Here is a 21,867-nt window from a genome sequence, read left to right as displayed (position 1 = left end):
GATTACAGAGTATTGATGAAGAAAAAAATAAGTATATCAGAATAATAAAAGAAATAATTAGGTAGAGATGGGCAAGAGTGAAGGCAGTAGAAGAGGTATGAGCAAGGGTAGGTGAGCAATTGGAGGAGGGGTAGAGGAGGGAGAAGGGGGATGGGACATGGGATAAGCATAGGAAAATTAGGAGAAGTGGACTAGGTCATTGTCGTTATCTCCTGGAAATGTGATGGTAGATGGGTTCATAGGATTAGTCTTGGTCATATGGATAGGCTTGCTTGAACAGATGCGTTTTTAGTGATTTCCGGAAGGGTAGATAGTCACTGATTGATCGGATAGGTCTGGGGAGGGCATTCCAGAGTTGGCTGCCTAAGAAGGAGAAGTTGGATCCATAATAGGTTTTGTACTTGAGTCCTTTGCAATTGGGGTAATGTAGGTTGAGGTAAGTTCGTGAAGTTGCAGACATGTTTCTGGTGGGAAGGTCAATCAGATTGAGCATATAGTCCGGAGATTCACCATGGATAATCTTGTGGATTAATGTATGGACCTTGAAGTTGATTCGTTCTCTGATAGGGAGCCAGTGAAGTTTTTCACGAAGAGGTGTTGCACTTTCAAATCGTGATTTGCCAAAAATGAGTCTTGCTGCTGTATTTTGGTACTTAACAACCAATTAGCGGCACTAATTGGCTTTAATTAGAATTTTCATGCACAACTTTCTAGGCATATTCTATAACGCGGTGTACATAAATTCTAATGCGCACAGTCGAAAAGGGAGCGTGACCATGGGCGTGGAATGGGCAGGTTGTGGGCATTTCAAAAAAACCATTCGCACTATTATAGAATACACCCGATCTGCGCCTAACGTAGACGCAGGTATTTAAGCCTGGTATTAGGTGGCCTAAATGGGTAGGCGCAAGAGCGGCACTTGAGCGTATTCTATAAACTACACCTAACTTTAGGCGTAGTTTATAGAATCACACTAACCACATGGTTTTATGGCGCCGAATTTTAAGGCGCTATGTATAGAATTTCCCCCTTTCTGTCTAGCGGCAATTTATGACCTTCCTCCATTATTGCACATTCCTCCTCCACTGGCCGTATTCAAGTCCCACTTAAAAATACACCTCTGAGATTGCTTTTAAATCCAACCCCCCCACCCCCCAACTCTTTTCACTTCATACATGTTTACTGTCATAGTTATTTCTTTACAAGAGATACACACTCATTTGTTTGTTTACCGGATTGACGATTGCCTTTACGGACTGATGTTAGCCACATTGAGCCTGCCAACGGGTGGGAAAATGTGGGGTATAAATGTTATAAATAAGTAAATATGTTTTATCAGTGAGATTCAACACGATTATAATCTCCGTGGAACAGGGTGCGTTCCTACACCTGCCCCTAGTAACATTGTTGGGAGTAATATTCAGCCAGCGGCGGTCAGTGGTTTTTTTTAAAACACTGACCGCTGGGAGGGGGAGGGGGCAAGGGGTATATAAGGGGATTACAGAGTAATAGAAACAAAACAAAAACTAATGTTGATGTTGCAGAGGGAAGTGGCGATACTGTTTGTTCACAATTACTTTTGTGCAATTTGTGTATGTTCAATAAATATAAATAAACATTAAAAAAAAAAAAAACACTGACCGCTGTGGCCAAAACCATGCCTGCATGTTCAATGCCGGGCCCTGTCTGGGTAGCTGTATGTGCAATCAGCCAGCAGGCTACCTGAATGTTCAGCCTTAACCGAAACAAGATAGGACTAGTATTTATGCAGTTCTGCTTGCCTAGTTAACGTATCTGGTTAAGGGCGAAATATTGTTATTTACCCAGATAAGTACCGACTGTACCTCTGGACCTGCCCACACAATAACCAGTTTCAACCTCAGCGGTTAGGGGGGATTTTCAGCAACCCCTCTCCAGGGAAGTGCCGCTGAACATCCTCTCGGAGCCCGCTCAGCAGGAGTTAACTGGTAAGAGCCTCTCATACCCTGTTAACTCACTTTGAGTATCGATCCGTAGTGTTTACACCTTGTAACGGTAATGCAGTAGTAGCAACTGTCGGTCGGCAAATTTTCTGATTTTTGTGTACTGTTCCCTCAGGATCACCTGGTTCACCTCAGGAAGTTTTGGTTACAAAATCCACATCTGGTCTCACTCTTCAGTGGACTGAGGGACATTCTGGCAACAGACCTACAACTGGCTACATCATAGAGGCGCGACCTTCAGGTAGGGGTGTCCCAGCTGCGGCTGAGAGCATGGACCTTGCTTAGCTACCAGGGGCAGGGGATGAGCTGCATATTTTCTCAGCTAGAACACTGACACGCCATGCATATCAGATAGTGTGCTGTTCGCCCGCTTTATGACTGATGTGACAGCTATTAGTCGTAAAGGACTGCAGCAAATGAGATTCTGTACTATTTAACATCTGATCCTATAACATTCTTTCTGTCTAACGTTTATAGGTGTGACCATAATTAATGGAGTAAACTTGAAACATCTGTAATAGGAATATTTGCTATTTACAAAGCACATACAGGGCAGTACATAGTGCTTTCATAGAGGTCCAATGTCCTTGTCTTTCAAATGTTCCAATCTAGGTTTCTGCACGAGGAGGTTACTTGACTTATTCTTGGTCACACAGCAAGGGATGAATAAGGGGAAACTGAACCAGGGTCACAGAGTCTGACCCAATGTTACCAAACCTATAAAGTTGAGTGTCCCCACTATATGTACTGAGGGAATGATTTTATAAGCCTTTTCATATGTAAAACAGAGGATTATATGAAGAAATGACTTATTTTAAAATTGTGTGGAAGGAAAAGTATATGCATACAGCCTGTTTACACAAACTGAGCGGATGTGCTCCCGGGCTGGTGTTGGAGGGGGTTTCTGTTTAGTACTTATAGGGCCTCTATTCTTAAGTGTTTATACATTGCAAATTTAGTGTTTATTTTCCAGCTAATTAGGGGTCCTTTGAAGGTACAAACAGGTATTATTGCTGGGAATCTTTTCCACTGGAAGCAAATATGCATGTTTGTTTCACTTATGAGTCATCCACATAGAAAAGGCACAAATCGAGTGGAGGGTATCAGACAAGCTGTGGAGGGGTATGAGTGAGTACTAGGGCAAGTGGTGTGTACTAATGTAATCAGGGCCCGTTGCAGGCCACACAGAAACAGCCAGACAGAATATAAAAGTAAACAGAAAATTCTTTATTACTACACTCAAATATATGGAAACCTTTTGCTTCACAGGCTTAGTGCTATGCCCAGGGGTGTGCTGGTAAATTTTTAACAACAGGCTCTTTCTCCGGACATAGCCAGCTCTGCAGTTGGAAGGGCCAGGGGTGGCCGGGGGGGGGGGGGGGGCGGGGAGCAACACTTGCCTCTCTCTCCTTCCTCCTTTCGTGCGGGCACACTAGGCATACCTTTGCTGGCAGCCAATAAATGGACTTCCACCACTCCCAACATCTTGCTCTGAGCAGCATGCTGAAACTTCTCACACATGCTGGAGAAGTCCCAGCCTGCTGCTCAGAGCTGGAAACAAGGAGCGGGGAGCAGCAGCAGTCTATTTACTTGGCTGGCAGGGCTCAGCATCCCCACCAGCAAAGTAAAAGAGAATTCAGCAGGGGGCCCAAGCCCACATTTTGGAGCCAGTTGTTAAAGTAGCCATGGAGAGCCCTACTTTAACAACCGGCTCCCAAGATTCTTAAAAACTTAACAACCGGCTCTTGCGAGCCTGTGAGAGCCTGCTCCAGCACACCACTGGCTATGCCAATCAAAGTCTCTTGCAAATCAGAGGGAAAAGACTTACTAGGGCTGGCTTCTGACCAGGCCAAAACACAGTGTGCAGCAGATTCAAAACAGTCACAGACAAACCCAGGGTGGACACACAGGATCAGGATCTTCAGAATGACTTAAGAAGTCTTTTACCCATAGATCAGGGATGGGCAACCTCAAAGGCCGCAACCCAGTCAGGTTTTCAGGATTTCCCCAGTGAATATGCAGGAGCTCTTAACAGTTCCCATGCATTTTCATTGGGGGAAATCCTCAAAACCTGACTGGGTTGTGGCCCTCAAGGACCGAGGTTGCCCACCCCCCTGCCATAGATTGTGAAGGCATAAGCTTGAGAGTTGCTACTTTCTTCCTGGGGCCTCTCTGACTTGTTTCTAGCCTGGGTTTTTATCTCCTCTAACTGAACCCATCCCTGTGTACTGGGAAACCTAGCTCCTTAAGGTAGCCCAGGGAGGGAGCTTCTTTAAGGGGGACCAGCAGTCTCCTATACACTCCCTCACATGGTGTTTTTCCAATAAGCATCTTTTTGGCATTGGAGTGTTTATTGATATTGATCTGTTAAAACGTAAAATCATAATTTCTAATTACAAAGTTTGCATGTGTTCTGTGTGTGTAAAATGAGATGTAAAATCTGTGCGTATATACTGAATAGCAGATGTAAATGAGTGTGTACTATCCTTGGAATCGTTTTCAAAGAGAAAGTATGCTCGTGCTGTCACTTTGAAAATTAGTGTAACTCAGGGGCGTATCTGAAAGTCGGCGGTAGCAGGGGCCGAAGCCAGAGTGAGAGGGCACATTATAGCCCCCCCCCCCCCTGCCGCCGTGGGTACCTTTGCTGGTGGGGGACCACAACCCCCACCAGCCGAGGTCCGCTTCCTCCTGCCGCTGCGAGGTTTTTTAAGTTCTTCATCGGGATTCGTCCTCCGTCACTCTGTGCTGCTGTTCAAAGAAGCTGCTAGCTGAATGCAGTTTCGGACTGAGTCTGACGTCGCTGCTGCTGCACGTTGTACCTGAGTCTGACGTCCTGCACGTACAACATGCAGCAGCGACGTCAGACTCAGTCCGAAACTGCATTCAGCTAGCAGCTTCTTTGAACAGCAGCACAGAGTGACGGAGGACGAATCCCGATGAAGAACTTAAAAAACCTCGCAGCGGCAGGAGGAAGCGGACCTCAGCTGGTGGGGGTTGGGGTCCCCCACCAGCAAAGGTACCCACGGCGGCAGTAGGGGGGTCCAGGGCGAAATCTGCGGGGGCCCAGGCCCCTGGTGTAACTTATGCACATACTTGATGCTCATGTGACATAACATAGTAAATGGTCCATCTAGTCTGCCCAGCTAGACATCCAGAGTTGTACCTTCTGCTGCACCTCTCTGTGCCCTGTTTAAAATGTGAAGGTCATTTAACTTTTGCTTTGATCGCATCCTCTTTCTATATAGGGATCCGCTATGGTTATCCCATGTGTTTTTGAATTTCGTTACTGTTTTTGTCTCCACCTCCTCCAGCAGGAGGACTTTCCAGGAACCCACCAACCTCTCTGTAAAAAAGTATTTCCTGATATTACTCCTGTCCAGTGGCGTAGCCAGTGGCGTTCCTAGGGGGGGGGGCGGTAGGTGCGGTCCGCCCCGGGTGCACATCGCTGGGGGGGTGCCGCGCGCGCCTGTCCTCTGTTGTTCCATGCTTCTTCTCTGCCCCGGAACAGGTTACTTCCTGTTCCAGGGCAGAGAAGAAGCATGGAACAACGGAGGACAGGCCCACGCGGCACCCCCCAGCAGCGTGCACCCGGGGGTGTTCTTTCGCTGGGGGGGGGGTCCGCGCTGCATCCAGGGGGGGGCACTGCATCCGGGGGGCGGGGCGCATTGGCGGTCCGCCCCGGGTGTCAGCCCCCCTAGGAACGCCACTGGGCGTAGCCAAAGGTGGGCCTGAGTGGGCCCGGGCCCACCCACTTTGGGCTTAGGCCCACCCAGTAGCAGCACACCTATGATGTGGCTAGCAGGGATCCCCAAGCCCCACCAGCTGAAAACTCCCAACAACTGTCCCTTTATACCTTGTAAATAACAGATCTTCGCCTGCAGAGAGCAGAAACTGATACATACTGCTCGCACCAGCCCCAAAGCCTTCTCTGTGATTCCCGCCTATGCAGAAACAGGAAGTTGCATCAGAGGGAAGGCTGTGGGGCCAACATGCAGTGTGCATTAGTTGCTGTTCGCTGCTGGTGAAAATCTGCTATTTAAAAGGTATGCAGGGGAGGGGGATGTTTGAGAGACCCTATGGCATGCAGGCGAGAGAGGGAGAGACCAAATCACTTGTGGAACAGGGCGGAGTTCTGGCCACCCATCTTGGGCCCAGGCCCACCCAAAATTGGGTGTCTTGCTACGCCCGTGCTCCTGTCTACCACTCTGCAACCTCAGTTTATGTCCCCTAGTTCTACTGCTTCCCCATCTCTGAAAAAGATTTGTTTGTTAGTACTTGTTAAGTATTTAAACATCTGTATCATATTTCCCCGACCCTTCTTTCCTCTAGAGTATACATATTCAGGTTTTTAAGTCTCGTCTTATACATCTTGGCATGAACCCTGTACTATTTTTGTCGCCTTCCTCTGAACCACTTCAAGTCTTTTATGTTCTTAGCGAGATACCACCTCCAAAACTGAACACAGTACTCCAAGTGGGGCCTCGCTGACAGCTTGTACAGGGGCTCCTTTCTCCAGCTGGTTATGCCTCTCTATTCAGCCTAGAATCCTTCTAGCTTTGGCCACTGCTTTGTCACATCGTTTCATCACCTTGAGATCTGCAGACACTATCACCTCAAGGGTCCCTATTCTGATCCTTGCATAACAGCCTCTAACCCCATCACATACAGCTCTTATGGATAAGAACATAAGAACATATGTGTTGCCATAGTATGACGGACCGAAGGTCCATCAAGTCCAGTATCCTGTTTCCAGGTCACAAGTACCTGGCAAGATCCCAGAACAGTAAAACACATTTTATGCTGTTTATCCTAGAAATAAACAGTGGATTTTGCCAAGTCCATCTTAATAATAGCTTATGGACTTTTCTTTTAGAAAATTATCCAAACCATTTTAAACCCTGCTAGGCTAACTGCTTTTACTACACTCTCTAGCAACGAATTCCAGAGTTTAATTACATGTTGAGTGAAGAAATATTTTCTCCGGTTGTGTTTTAAATTTACTACTTAGTAGCTTCATTGTATGCCTCCTAGTCCTAGTATTTTTGCAAAGATTAAACAAGTGACTCATTTCTACCCATTCCACTCCACTCAGTATTTTATAGAGTTTTATCATACCTCCCCTCAGCCAACTCTTGTCCAAGCTGAAGAGCCCTAGTCACTTTAGCCTTTCCTCATAGGGAAGTCGTCCCATCCCCTTCTCTGAATCTGCACACTGCACTTCCTCACATTAAATTTTAAGTGCCAAACATTATACCAAACTTCTCATTTTTATAGAGCATTTCTCATGTTGTCTGCTCCCTTTGGGGTGTGAACTCTGTTGCAAATCTTTGTGCCATCTACAAAACTCAAACTTTTTCTTCTAATCCTTCAGCAATGTCACTTAGCCCCCGTTCTGATCCCAGAGGCACTCCACTATTCACCTTTCTTTCCTCCGAGTGAGTTCCATTTACCTCCGCCCTCTGCCACTTACCAGTCAACAATTTCTGATCCAGTTTACCATCTCGGGTCCCATCCCCAAGCCATTCACTTGTTTATAAGCCACCTATGAGGCGCAATATCAAGGCAGCCTTGGAGTTCCAGTGCCCAACATCATTATCTCTTTCCCTCCTGAATATATGGTTCATCTCACATGTAGGTCATTAACTTGTCAAATCTATGATGTTAGGAATAGGATGGTGTTATTAATATTATTATTATTATTATTATTTATTGCATTTGTATCCCACATTTTCCCACCTCTTTGTAGGCTCAATGTGGCTTACAATACATCATGAATAGTGGAAATATATGATAAAGTATACATTTAGTATTACAGAAGGGTAATATGATAATGAAATACATTATAGTGGTATAACAAGCAAATATTATAAGACAATTCTAGATTTATGTATAGCATTTATGTGTTAGCATTTCCGAGTCCCAGAGGAGTTATATAAAAAAAAAATGTTTACTTTATTTTCATATCAAGCAGCCAGTCTGTGGTCCAGTCTTCCAAAGGATTTATTTATTTTTTCCCACCTATTTGCAGGCTCAATGTGGCTTACATAGTACCCGTCAAGGCGTTTGCCCAGTCAGTTGCTAGCAGATACAAGATTGTATAGTGATCGTATGAGTTATAAGTAGAGGGTTGCAAGGGATAAAGATTGCGTGTTGTCCAGTACGATTATAGTCATGCTGTGTTAGGGTCCAGGATCAGTATTTTTTTCAAAGGTGCTAAAAACTGTTCTGTTTCACAAATATATCTTGGCTAGGTGAATTGCTTATAATGTAAGTTAAGTATACAATACTTTGTTATATCCTAGATCTTTGATTTGTTATCCACCGACAAGTGCCCATCGGCTTCAGCAGGCTGTAAATGCAATAACTGTATGGGAAATATCTTGTCCAATCCCTAGAAAAATGGGGTCAATTTCCAGCTATGTAATTTAGATGTTGCTTTTTAATTTTAATCTTACTGTAAGTAGAAAATAATGCCATTGCACATATCAGAGTGAAAGGCACAAGGGATTGTGTCACTGCAATTGGAGATAGAGTATCCCATTTGTTTCTGACCAACAGCTATTGTACTCTAATAAGCCAACAAAAATATATATTTGTATGTGTTGTCAATGTTTAAATCCTTTGGCATTACCTTATAGTTTGGCATCTCTGTTATTTTCTATTAAAAGCCTCATTACACAAACCATTCAAAGCTATATCATCTCAATTTTTTCAGCTCTAGCTCTCCGCAGAACTCTCCAGAGGCAAGAAAAGAGCAGCTTCATGCTTAAAGCTTGACTTTCTGCCCCCCAAATTGCCTTCTGTCTGTTTGCTTTTTTTTTTTTTTTTTAAATCACAGACATCATTCAAGGCAAAGCACAAGCCCTCTTAGTCTCCTATTTCTTCCACTGCTTTAAAAACAAGGTTATCTGCAACTTCTGCCATGTGGCACGTCTTCTGTGAATGCTAAGCCTACCCAGTGCCACCTGAAAATCCTTCCTGATCTGAATAGAATTTTAATATTGTTTACAGCAAAACAAACAGAGGAGTCTGGGAGAAATATTTTACAGATGCGTCTGCCCCAGCAATTAAACAGAAATTCTATGTACAGTCCTTTCATCCCACTCATAGTAGCATAGTAAATGACAGCAGATAAAGACGTGAACGGTCCATTCAGTCTGCCCAACAAGATAAACTCATGTTTACCCAAGTTTGATTTGTCCTTGCCATGCTCAGGGCGCAGACCATAGAAGTCTACCCAGCACTGTTCTTGTACTAAAAGTTCTGAAGCTACCGTCGAATCCCCTTAACATTTACACTCTAGCCCGTCCCTATCTATTCAGTCACGATCAGGGCATAGACCGTAGAAGTGTCCCCAGCACTGGTTTTGCTTCCCAGTTATCGGTGTTGCCACCCAATCTCTACTAAGATTCCATGGATCCATTCCTTCCAAACAGGATTCCTTTGTGTTTATCTCCTTCACCCTCGTGTGCTTCTGTGATTAAAATTTTATTTCTGTCTTTATTCCCGACGTGGAGCCATGTTTCACTGTCATGGCGTTCTCAAGGGAATGTATTTTATAACCATTGGAAAAGTGGGAACCATCTCGAGTCAAGCACCTCCCAACTTCCAGTCCAGCAGCCAGAATGCTAGCCCTGACACAGTCAACAAATTAGTGATTTGTTTACTTGTCACTAAGAATTTATAATCTGAGCCTCAATAGAATGGTCAATATCAATAGGAGGCAGTCAGGACTAGTGCTATGATGGTTTGTTGCTGCTGGCCCACTCCGTAACATATGGTAAAGGGTACACACTAGCAAGTTCTGAGCACTGCATATTAAAAATATTTTAAAAATTATATATTGATAAATATATTGAGGGGTTAGATTAGATCTAAGTACTGGTGGAATTGTTATTGTTATTAAATTTTAACTGCCAGACCCTCAACCATTTTTCTAACATTTGGAGATCCCGTATCTACTCCCTCCAGGGTATCCAGTCTATTGGCTATCTTCATGTCATCCGCAAAAAGCCAAACCTTTCCTTCCAACCCTTCAGCAATATCTCCCACAAATATAATAAAGAGAATCGGCCCAGGCACCAACTCCTGAGAAACTCCACTTCTCACCTTCCTTTCCTCCGAGCGGATTCCATTTACCAGCATCCTCTGCCATCTGTCGGTCAACCAGTTTCCTATGCAGTTCACCACTTTTGGTCCAAAGTTCTGCTCTCTCAGCTTAATCACTAGTTTTCTGTGGGGGACCGTATCAAAAGCTTTGCGGAAATCCAAGTAGATTACATCTAGCGCGCGTCCTTCATCCAGTTCTTTGGAGAATAAAATAAACCGTGTACAAGTAACGATGACATCAAATGAATAGCCTCCAAATGAATAAACAATATCAGAAGCTAACTTAAATCACAGATACCTCCTCCCCTAACCAGAAGAAAAAAAAAAAAGCATCCCCAAATGCCTAAAGACTGATCAAAGAAAAGTCTGGGTGTGAGGTATATATTGTCCCTATTACCGCATCACACATGGTGATAGGGTCAATATATACTTTATATCTTTTATAGGTGATTGTTGTCCTTTATTATGAGATTGACCGCACAGATTCAATATCCCTTCTGAAAAAACTGATTGTTAAAAATGTGGACTAAAATTATTGGCAGGACATCTTACAGCTCTGGCCATTGTTCTTCTTCCCCTCAATCCTATACTGGGCAGTAGCCAGATATTTTATTACCTATGGTGGGATGTTGGCTCATATAACCCAGCCACAGGTAATCCCCATGACTTCAAATATGCAATAACTTGTAGGACTTGTCCCTATTTGACACCCATGGTGGATGCTGTTTAACCTCACCTTTGCTACAGCCCAGTGCTATACAGTACACAAGCTATTCTTATGTTCTTAACAGCTTGAAATGCCTCTACCCACTAGTGGAATATGGTTACTGACATGGTCAGGATTCAGCTTAAACAGAAGCAAAAATCTTCAGCCCTCCACCCTTACCCTACCATCCCTACCACAGTGTTTTACTTTTCCAGGGGCTTTGTTCTAAGTGATGAGGCAGGAAAGGCATCCTGCCCATATCCACAGTGATTGTGATTATTCAAAACCCCAAAAAATGACCTAGAGCCAGATGCACTAAACTTAACAAGCCATTAACGAGCAAGTAGTAAACCCTGGCATGCACTAAAGACTTCTCCGAGCCATTTTCCGACGACGGTAGCAGCTAACGAAAATGGAATGCAGATGAGCAAATTGTGTAGAAACCCTATTGTAATGAGATGCACTAACTTTTTCCGATTGTCTTAACGCTGGAAAATCTAACGAGAGGTCTGTAGCTCTCGTTGGGGCTGCGCGAGATTGAAAACTTTAATAGATGTAACCAAAAAAAAAATCGGGGGGGGGGGGGGGGGGGGGGGGGGGGGGGGAGACGGACGTCCAAGTGCTCGTTAGGCATGGATGTCCTTCACCCGAAACAACGCCCAAGTGCTCGTCAGGGATGACCTTTATGGACGTTCTTCACTCCAAAAAATAAAAAACAACAACAAAACCCACCCTTAAGCTTTAGAGGTTATTATTAGCGCTCCACTTCAAAAAAAGGCGTCCTTTTTGGACGTCCTTCCCCCCGCAATAATAAAAGCTTCCTTTTTGGACGGCCTTCACTCAGCTGAGAGACCCGAAAATCTCTGAGCCAATCACAACACGTTTAGCTGAGCTAAACGCGCTGTGATTGGCTTAGAGACTTCTGGGTCTCTCGGCTGAGTGAAGGACGTCCAAAAAGGAAGCTTTTATTACCTCTTGCGGGGGGGGGGGGGGGAAGGACATCCAAAAAGGGCGTCTTTTTGGATGGACATCTTCAACTGCACTCTCCTTGGATCGAGCCGCCTCGGAGCCTTCCTGCAGCAGGTCGTGGAGGAGGAGAGCGGCGCGGCGTCTTCCTTTCGGGCGGCACGAGGAGGCGTATTTGGTATGCGCAGAACAACCAGCATAACGCTTGGCTGCTCTGCGCATGCTGACCGGCCAACTGGCCGACTGTTTAGCGATGGAATAGAGAATGCAAGTGAGCTACAACGAGCAGCTCATTTGCATTCCCTTTCCCTGATGCATTCCCGTTGCTTACCGATTGGCCCTAGTAAGAAAGAAAGAAAAAAAAGCTGCAACTAGGGATGAGGCAGTTGTGTCGCAGTATTGCTGGCATTAGAGTTCTCTCCTTTTTGTAAGATTTTGTAACAAGGCTCCTTTAAGGGAAGGCAGCTGTTTAAAAACTAAATAATTGATGTGTTGGCAGGCCAGAGGCTACCACCGCTTTGTTAGAGCTCTGTGGCATGAAGAACAGGAATCTCAGTTAGTGACTGATAGTTTCATTCAGTGGGGAGACCCTGTTTAATTGTCCGTGAAATCAAGCTTTTGTTTGGTGCAGCTTTCCCTATAATACCTGAACAGCAAAGCACTGCTCTGAGCTGGAAGAATAGATTGTATATGTCTGCTCAGGGGTGGCGGCAGCTGCCTGTCCGCTCTGCTTATTAGAATGTTCTCTCCTCACTCACAACTCGTCAACGGAGCAGACTGGGAGAAAAGGCCAAGGTCGGTTTAGTGGGTCAACAAGAAATGAAGGTGCTCAGATAGAGACAGGATATTCAGGGTTTCAGGGCAGATTAGTATGACTGCTGGCATGGCCCATTTCCTCCAAGATTCCTTCCAGGCCAAGTTTATTTTGTCTTCTTTAACCCTCTGCACTAACACGAGACGATGATGGTGTGTGGATGTTACAGTTTAGCTTTGGATTTAATTACTTGAACTCCAAACTACATTAGTCCTTTTGTTTCATTTATTACCATTTATATTCCGCTCTTATCCGGAGCAGAGTACAATATACACACAACATATACATAAAAAATACAGTCAGACTTGTTTTCGTACAGAGCCATCCTGTGCTCGTGGGCAGTGACTGAACTAGCGGCCACTAACAGATAACTTTCAAAATCCTTGACGAGTGTCCACACCACAGATTCTGATACTGGCATATGTGTGCAGCACTGTACCAAGGAGTGTGTGAACAATGCATCCACACAGGGCACAGATATGGAGGGGTTAAACATTGTTCCCAGCCCACCATCTGGTCCTGTTGGCGGTGGCAAGTAGAGAATGACACGGGGACGGGGACAGAGTTTGCGGAGTGGGGACAGGGACAGATCCCACGGGGACGGGGCGGAGATGGGGACAGAGCCCACAGGGACGGGGACAAACTTTGTCCCCGTGTCATTTTCTAGTTGGAAAGGTAGAGGGTGGTGGTGGGAAGGAGGGTTATTATGGCTGCTCATTGTTGTTATTGTTTTCTATTTGTAATTTATACACAACAGTTGCACAGCATATTGTTCCTTTTTATACTTTAATAAAAAGATTTAAATATAAAATCATAAGTGTTCAAGGCATCTGTAGATGAGGACAGAACCTGCGTGGATGGAGACATGGCCTGCGAGGATGGGGCGGAGACGGAGACAGAACCTACGGGGACGGGGTGGGGATGGAGACAGAACCCACGGGGATGGGGTGGGGATGGGGACAAACTTTGTCCCCATGTCATTCTCTAGTGGCAAGGTGCCAGAGGCCAAGTCACACAGGGTGCAACTATAGCTCAGTATGATCCTGCATGTCTGTACTCTCTTCTCTTTAGTACCCTTTCTACATGTTTGTAGGGTTGTTAGGACTATGTCCACTTCAATGTGATAATACTTATTTCTCCATATTTAAGTAAAAACTCCTTGTAGGAGTCTGCAAAAAAAAAAAAACCACAAAATGTAACTACTATATAGACCTATATAGAATTTACCTTGTATGCATAAACTGTTAACTCCGCGCACCCTCCTCCCCTGAGCAAGACATACTCTAAGGTACATGTTTATTTGTATGTTTAGAAATGACCTAGAGGGGCATTTTCAAAAGAAACGTCCAAGTTGCAATTTGGATGTCCTTGAAAAACGGCAAAATCCAGGGGTGGGGAAACCCATATTTTCGGAAAAAAAAAAAAAAAGGACATCCATCTTTCATTTTGAAAATACCGTCAGAGACGTCCAAATCCTTAAATTTGGATGTCCCTAGATTTGGATGTCCATAGACATGGACGTTTCTGGCTTTCGGCGATTTTCGAAACCAGAGACGTCCATGTCAAAAACGTCCTAATGCAAGCCATTTGGACGTGGGAGGAGCCAGCATTTGCAGTGCACTGGTCCCCCTGACATGCCAGGACACCAACCGGGCACCATAGGGGGCACTGCAGTGGACTTCATAAAATGCTTCCAGGAACATAGCTCCCTTACCTTGTGAGCTGAGCCCCCTAAAACCCACTACCCACAACTGTACACCACTACCATAGCCCTTACGTGTGAAGGGGGGAACCTATATATGGGTACAGTGGGTTTGTGGTGGGTTTTGGAGAGCTCGCTGTTTCCTCCACAAATGTAACAGGTATGGGCCAGGGTTCGCCTGTCTGAAGTGCACTGCAGTACCCACTAAAACTGCTCCAGGGACCTTCATGCGCTGTCATGGACCTGAGTATGACATCTGAGGCTAGCATAGAGGCTGGCACGAAATATTTTTAAAGATGTTTTTTGAGGGTGGGAGGAGGTTAATGAGTACTGTAGGAGTAACGGGAGGTCATCCCCGATTCTCTCCGGTGGTCATGTGGTCATTTCGGGCACCTTTTTCTGCCTTTTTTCGTAAGAAAAAAGATGTCCGGGTGAAAACATCCAAGTGTTCGTCAGGGACGTCCTTGCTTTTTTCGATTATGGGTCAAAGATGTCCAAGTGTTAGACACGGCCAAATCCCGCCTTCGCTATGCCTCCGACACGCCCCCTTGAAATTTGGATGTCCTTGCGACGGACTGCATTTGGAGACGTCCAAAATCGGGTTTCCATTATACCGATTTGGACATCCCTGGGAGAAGGACATCCATCTTCCAATTTATGTCGAAAGACGGACGTCTTTCTCTTTCGAAAATGAACCCACTAATGTTATAAGTAGCCTTTTATGTGTGTATAAACGGTATTAATGTGGGCAATTGTATAAGGGAGGCATGCACTTGAACAGAGATAATGAAATGAAGAATAGACAGAATAACTGTGAGGCTGTGGAATTTGGGGTTATTTTTTTAAAATAATATCTTGGTTTAAGTGGACCTTTGTGTTTTAAATTGCACAGAGACATGGAACTGTGATACACTGAGTCATTATGGACCAATGATTATAGTTGTCTGAGGAAACCATAAAATCAGTGACTCGAGGATGTCTTCATATAATTCTTTTTCCTCCTCAGATATGATGCTCCATTTAAAAAGTTGTTTGTGATTATATTTGCTGGTTGGGAGTGTCATGTTTGATATTATTACCAACTATTTTATTTGATCCATTTGGAGCAGCCTTTATAAAACTAGGCACCTTTTTGGCATCCTGTTACGAAATTACCCCTATATTGTTTTATCCTTGTACTAGTTTGAATTTTAAAATCTAATTATGGGAAATTACCTGTTTTCCTTGTATCGCAGTGTTTCTCCAATGTGGTCAGAGTGATAACGCTGGCAAGGAAAACACCAGCTGCCAGCTGTCTTTGTTGCTGATGACAGAGTGCTTAAGACTGTCAATCCTGTCTGAGCTGATAAACACATTGCTTTCAGAATCATGATGCCAATATTGCTCCCGAATGCAAAACTAAAACTAATTCACATAAGAGCACATTGATCACACCGTTTTCCTAAGACTCTTATGCACAGATTTATTTGGTAGCGATTCTGTGAAACTTCTTTTATTGGAATGGGGCTGTTCTAGCAGGGAACATTACGTTAAATAGTTTACAAGTTAGGAGATCGTTTTAGAGCTGTCGCATTAGTGAAAAGTACAAGCATACTTTCACTTCGAAAATTACCTCAGTAAAACTATGCGCACGCATTTTTCCGTCTCTTCAGTGTGCATAGTTTTTCCATGGAAAAACTCTGTGCAGACACTTGAACTTTCCCCCTAGATCACCTCTGTTTGCTATGGGTAAAAGCATGCATAAAGGCCTTATTCGGGATAGAGAATTCTGGAAAGCCCATCACTGCTTTACCCGTGGCTTTTAAAATGATCCTGTCCGCTACCAATAAAGCACACCATAGCCAACCAGGTTTTGCAAACGCGAGGTTTTTCTGCTCCTGTGTACATCTTTGAAATAGAGAAAGTGTTATGCCCCTGATATGCCAGTACTACTCAGTGCATAACTTTGGGAGAATAATTTAGATCAGTTGACTAAATTCAAATCATAGAATAAATCAAAACTGGAAGGTTCACCCTTTTGGATTTTGATTCATGTCTTGATCATTTCTCAAAATTAGCTATATTCAGGCGCAGTGAGTGTATCTGTGTTACTGGAGGGCTCAATGGAGAGTTAAGTAACTTGGCCGAGGTTTCAAGGAGCCACAGTGGTTCTCATCCTGCAGCTTCAACCATAAGCTACTTCTCCACTCCTTTTCCCTCTCTTCTTGATCTCTAGGCTTATGTCATCTCCCCCATAACCCAGAAGCCCTGTGTCCAGGGGCGTAGTTACTAGGGGTCCACGGGGGCCTGGGCCCCCATAGATTTGGCCCTGGACACCCCTGTTGACGACCCTCTCAACCCCCCCCCCCCCCCCCCGCCGCCATCCTGCCGTCGCCGTTTGCTACCTTTGCTGGCGGGGGACCCCAACCCCCGCCAGCCGAAGTCTTCTTCCTTCATTTGGTTTGTGAGTCTGACGTCAGACTCACAGAAACAGAACTAAGCCCTGCAGATCGCAAGGCTTCATTCTGTTTCTGTGAGTCCGACGTCCTGCACGTTGTACGTGCAGGACATCAGACTCAGAAACCAAACGAAGGAAGAAAACTTCGGCTGGCGGGGGTTGGGGTCCCCCGCCAGCAAAGGTAGGTGACGGCGGGTGGGCGGGGTCGAGAAGGTCTGCGGCGCCGGGGGGGGGGGGGCTAAAATGTGCCCCCTCACCTCGAGCTCTGGACCCCCCTCCCGCCAAAGTCTGGCTACGCCCCTGCCTGTGTCCATTCTATATCATCTTGAATTCTGATTCTGTGCACAGAGAGGATTGGCACCTCAAGTATACATTTGATAGATTTTTATGATTTTATGTAGAGGAGTGTGGTAGCCGTGTTAGTCCACTCTTAAGGTTATCAATAGAAATCCAACAAAATAAACCATGGAAAAGAAAATAAGATGATACCTTTTTTATTGGACATAACTTAATACTGTTATATAATACTGTTAATAATGTATTGTTATGTCCAATAAAAAAGGTATCATCTTATTTTCTTTTCCATGTTTTATTTTGTTTGATTTCTATTGATAACCATATGATTTTATGTAAAGTAAAACGTATTTAATGATTGATATGCATCATTGTCTAGCTGTCTCCTTCACTTTACTGGCAACTGTCTGTTTGTTGAGAACAATGTCAAGTTAATCTAGTCCTGATGCATGAAAGGGATCCTATACGTGCTGTGAGGGTGCCCCCTGGTGAAGACTTTCCAATAGAGGTAGTAGGTCCTAGCTAGATTCAGCAGACTACTTATTTCTGAGTTACAACTGCTGCTCCTTTTGCTCTTTTTATGAGATCTATTTCTTCATTACAGTTCAGTTTTACAGCTTTTGAAATGAAAGGTATAAACATTTTTGTAATCCTGAGCATTGACTTTAAAACTCACCCTCCCTTATAAGCTTTCCAGCTATATTCATGCTTTGCATGCATTATGGGTCTGATGAGGGTCCCTGATTTCTTCACATTCAGAATGATGGGCATGTCTAAATAAGAAGAGCTTATGAACGTTTAAAAACAGGCTGAAGGGGTCCGAAGAGGCACTATATAAAACAGAGCACTGCCACCTAGAAAATGTACCAGTGCAACAAAGTATGGGGTCTTAGTGGAATGCGGAAGGCAAAAACCTCAAGACCTTGGCTAAAATGAGAAACATTCACAAGCTCCTCAAAAAAAAAACCCACCTGGGCACCAAAGGTGTCTTTAAGTAAAACACCTTTATCGGTGCGCCCCTAAAATTAAGTAGATACAATACAAAATATAGTAAAAGCAGCAGGAAAATCAAAAAGGTAGAGTCCATTAAAGTCCCAAAGAATCGGACATTTACATCCTGAGACATGACGTAGTTCCTCTGGATTTCTCCTGTTTTCTACGTCTAGGTTCTGGGCTGGATACTAGACTTCTTCACGCTTACCTGCAAAATGCTTAACGAAAAAATACAAAACTCCCAACCTTTGATATGTTAAGTGAGCACAGTCTGGACAATTTACAAAATCCAAACAAAAACTCCTTTGTATCCTATAAGTGATGATACAAAATTGGAGATATTCACTCTTCTCTCCAAGAGGGATGAAAAAAATTCAAAACTGCAAAAAAATCTCAAAATTGTCCCCGAGCAAAGTGCTTGGCATGTACTGGAGTGACTGGTCCCTAGCACTTCTTGCCCTTTCACTGGTAGACATGGGATGCTCCTTGCTGGTCCCACTCACCTTACCAAGGGGCCCTTTTACTAAAGGGTTGCAGAACGGCAATCCAGAACTGCTGCTGGCCCGCTGTGGCCACCGGCGGTAGGTCTGCCCCCAGCACACGGCATTTCCAGCGCAGCCGGAACTTTTCAAACATGATCACCGCGGGGGGCTACCGCTGGGGTAGCGCGGGAGACCTTACCGGCCACCTCAGTGGGTGGCTATAAGTGCTCTCCCCGCAATGGATGGATGGCAAATGCAAACTTACCATACGGCCATATCTTTTTACCACCTTTTTACCCGCTGTGGTTAAAGCAGACTCTGTGTGCAGCAAAAACTCCCGCTGCTGCTAGATGAAGGTCCCTTTTACTGCAGCTTAGTAAAAGAACCCCTAAGAAAAGTCCTTCTAGTTATTATTATTATTAATTACATTTGTACCCCGCGCTTTCCCACACATAATAGATATTCATCTGTGATACCTAGATCTACTACTTATCAGAACTTAAAATATGTTTTTTATCCTTCTGAATTCATCCCTCTTCGAAACATTATTATACATTCTTCCTTACTCACAATACACTACCCCAACTTTCACCCTCTCCCTGTTCCCTACCTCTGTCACCTTTCTCCCTTATCCTTTTTATTGTTCACCTCTTTAAATACTACTAGTAAAAAAAAGGCCCGTTTCTGGAGCCAATGAAACGGGTGCTAGCAAGGCTTTCCTCTGGCCTCCCCACCCAACGCACTTTGTTGTTAGTGACGCCATTGTGCCGCCGTGGTCACCGTTGATGTGTGACTCTGGCCCCCCCACCCAACGCACCTTCATCGTCAGTAACGCCATTGCGCCGCCCTGGCCGCCGTCGATGTGAGTGAATTGCTCCGCCTTCAACGTCATAACGTTTGACGCGTGGGCAGGGCCCCGAGACTGTGTTTTTTGTGGTTTCAGAGCTTCGAACTTACGAACCTTGGCTTCAGTGACGTCAGACAATAGAACTTTGAGGGTGAGTTTTATATATATAGATGTTTAGATGTTTTATTCATTTTGTTTTATCTTGTAAATTAGCTATATTATGTAAGCCGCATTTAGCCTGCTGACAAGTGGGAGAGCGTGGGTTATAAATGTTACAATACAATACAATACATTGTAGGTTCAATGCGGCTTACATAGTAAATAGAATTACAAAGTCTTGAAGGAGAATGTTACAAGTTGTAGTAAACATAGTAGTACTGGGGTTTTGAGGAGAAGAGATTGGGAGGGGTAAGGAGTAGGAAGGATGGAGAGGAAGAGATTGAGGAATGAGCATAAGGAGATTGTGAGACATGGTCAAAGGTATAGTTACAGCACAGAGTGATAAAGTTTGACTCCCCTTCACTACTCCCGTTGTGAATTTCATCAAGTCGCTCCTTTTCAACTGCCAGCTTTCTACTTTTCATGTAACCCAAAATTGATAGCAAAGAGCAATGCCAAGAAGCAAAATAATAAAAAGAAGCATGTGACAAATGACTTTTGAGTCATTTTCTTGGCTTCTCGTTAATTCAATATTCATTATTTTTCCCGGTTCCTAAATAAATCTTCTTCAGTTATGCATGTGTAGTGAACCTCTCAAATTGGCAGGCTGAGAGATACCCCATAGCAAGTCTGTTTCCAAAAAAATATACAACTTTCCTCAACTTAGCTCTCATGGCACATAAACTATAAAGGGTCCCCTGATATTGAGTTGACCAGGATAACTGCTTAATAATAATTAGGCACAGTAAATTCAAAAGGCAAAAAGAGCCTGGGAGACCATTCTCAGGTTATAATAAAAAAAACTCCCCTTTAATGGGCTGTCTAGTAATCCAGTAAAATATATGTAAAGGCAATGAGGCAAATAGTCCATAAAAATAAAGTAAAGGGGTAAAATAGGAATCAAATAGTTCTGTAATTCATTACCAGAGGATGTGGTAACTGTGGTTAGCGTATCTAGTGTTTAAAAAAGGTTTGGACAAGTTCCTGGAGGGAAAGTCCATAGGCTGCTATTGAGATAAAAATAAGGAAAGCCACTGCTTGCCCTGGGATCGGTAGCATGGAATCTTGCTACTATTTGGGATTCTAGGGGGAAGCAATAGCAAGTTATAGTGCAGCCACAAATATAACAACTAATGTGAATTTCCAAAAAGCACCAAAATACGAGGAAGCATCAGATAACGTTGTAACAGTCGATGGGATCTCTTGTAACCCCAGCTATTTCGGATCAAAGCTCCTTTTCAATTTATCAATCACCTCTCCTTATTCAACATCACTGGTTCCTCATCCCCTTTCGTATCCAGTACAAAATCCCCGTTCTTACTCACAAGGTTCATTAATCTGGTACTCTTCTCTTATTCCCTACACCCCTTCCAAAGCTCTCCGTTCTACTACTACTACTACTATTTAGCATTTCTATAGCGCTACAAGGCATACGCAGCGCTACACAAACATAGAAGAAAGACAGTCCCTGCTCAAAGAGCTTACAATCTAATAGACAAAAAATAAATAAAGTAAGCAAATCAAATCAATTAATGTGAACGGGAAGGAAGAGAGGAGGGTAGGTGGAGGCGAGTGGTTACAAGTGGTTACGAGTCAAACGCAATGTTAAAGGGGTGGGCTTTCAGTCTAGATTTAAAGGTGGCCAAGGATGGGGCAAGACGTAGGGGCTCAGGAAGTTTATTCCAGGCGTAGGGTGCAGCGAGACAAAAGGCGCGAAGTCTGGAGTTGGCAGTAGTGGAGAAGGGAACAGATAAGAAGGATTTATCCATGGAGCGGAGTGCACGGGAAGGGGTGTAGGGAAGGACGAGTGTGGAGAGATACTGGGGAGCAGCAGAGTGAGTACATTTATAGGTTAGTAAAAGAAGTTTGAACAAGATGCAAAAAACGGATAGGGAGCCAGTGAAGGGTCTTGAGGAGAGGGGTAGTATGAGTAAAGCAACCCTGGCGGAAGATGAGACGGGCAGCAGAGTTTTGAACCGACTGGAGAGGGGAGAGGTGACTAAGTGGGAGGCCAGCAAAAAGCAGATTGCAGTAGTCTAAATGAGAGGTGACAAGGGTGTGGATGAGGGTTTTGGTAGAGTGCTCGGAAAGAAAGGGGCGGATTTTACGGATGTTGTAAAGAAACAAACGACAGGTCTTGGCAATCTGCTGGATATGAGCAGAGAAGGAGAGAGAAGAGTCAAAGATGACCCCAAGGTTTCGAGCTGAGGAGACAGGAAGAATGAGAGAGCCATCAACAGAAATAGAAAACGGGGGCAGCGGGGAGGTGGGTTTGGGGGGGAAAATGAGAAGCTCGGTTTTGGTCATATTTAATTTCAGGTGGCGTTGAGACATCCAGACAGCAATGTCAGACAAGCACGCTGAAACTTTGGTTTG

General features: G+C 44.3%; 1 protein-coding gene across 1 annotated transcript in view; it reads left to right on the top strand.

Moving 5' to 3' along the window:
* The window catches only part of SDK1 (sidekick cell adhesion molecule 1), a 734,579-nt gene that overhangs the window by 672,253 nt on the left and 40,459 nt on the right, over window positions 1–21,867 (top strand). Inside the window, exon 39 of the mRNA XM_030212035.1 lies at window positions 2,098–2,223. Coding sequence (XP_030067895.1) covers window positions 2,098–2,223 — 126 coding nt within the window. The remainder of the gene's footprint in view (window positions 1–2,097; window positions 2,224–21,867) is intronic.

This window comes from Microcaecilia unicolor, chromosome 8, assembly GCF_901765095.1.
Source record: "Microcaecilia unicolor chromosome 8, aMicUni1.1, whole genome shotgun sequence".
Lineage (NCBI taxonomy): Eukaryota > Metazoa > Chordata > Amphibia > Gymnophiona > Siphonopidae > Microcaecilia > Microcaecilia unicolor.
The sequence above is the reverse complement of the archived record's forward strand: the minus strand, read 5'-3'. Positions and strand labels throughout refer to the sequence as shown.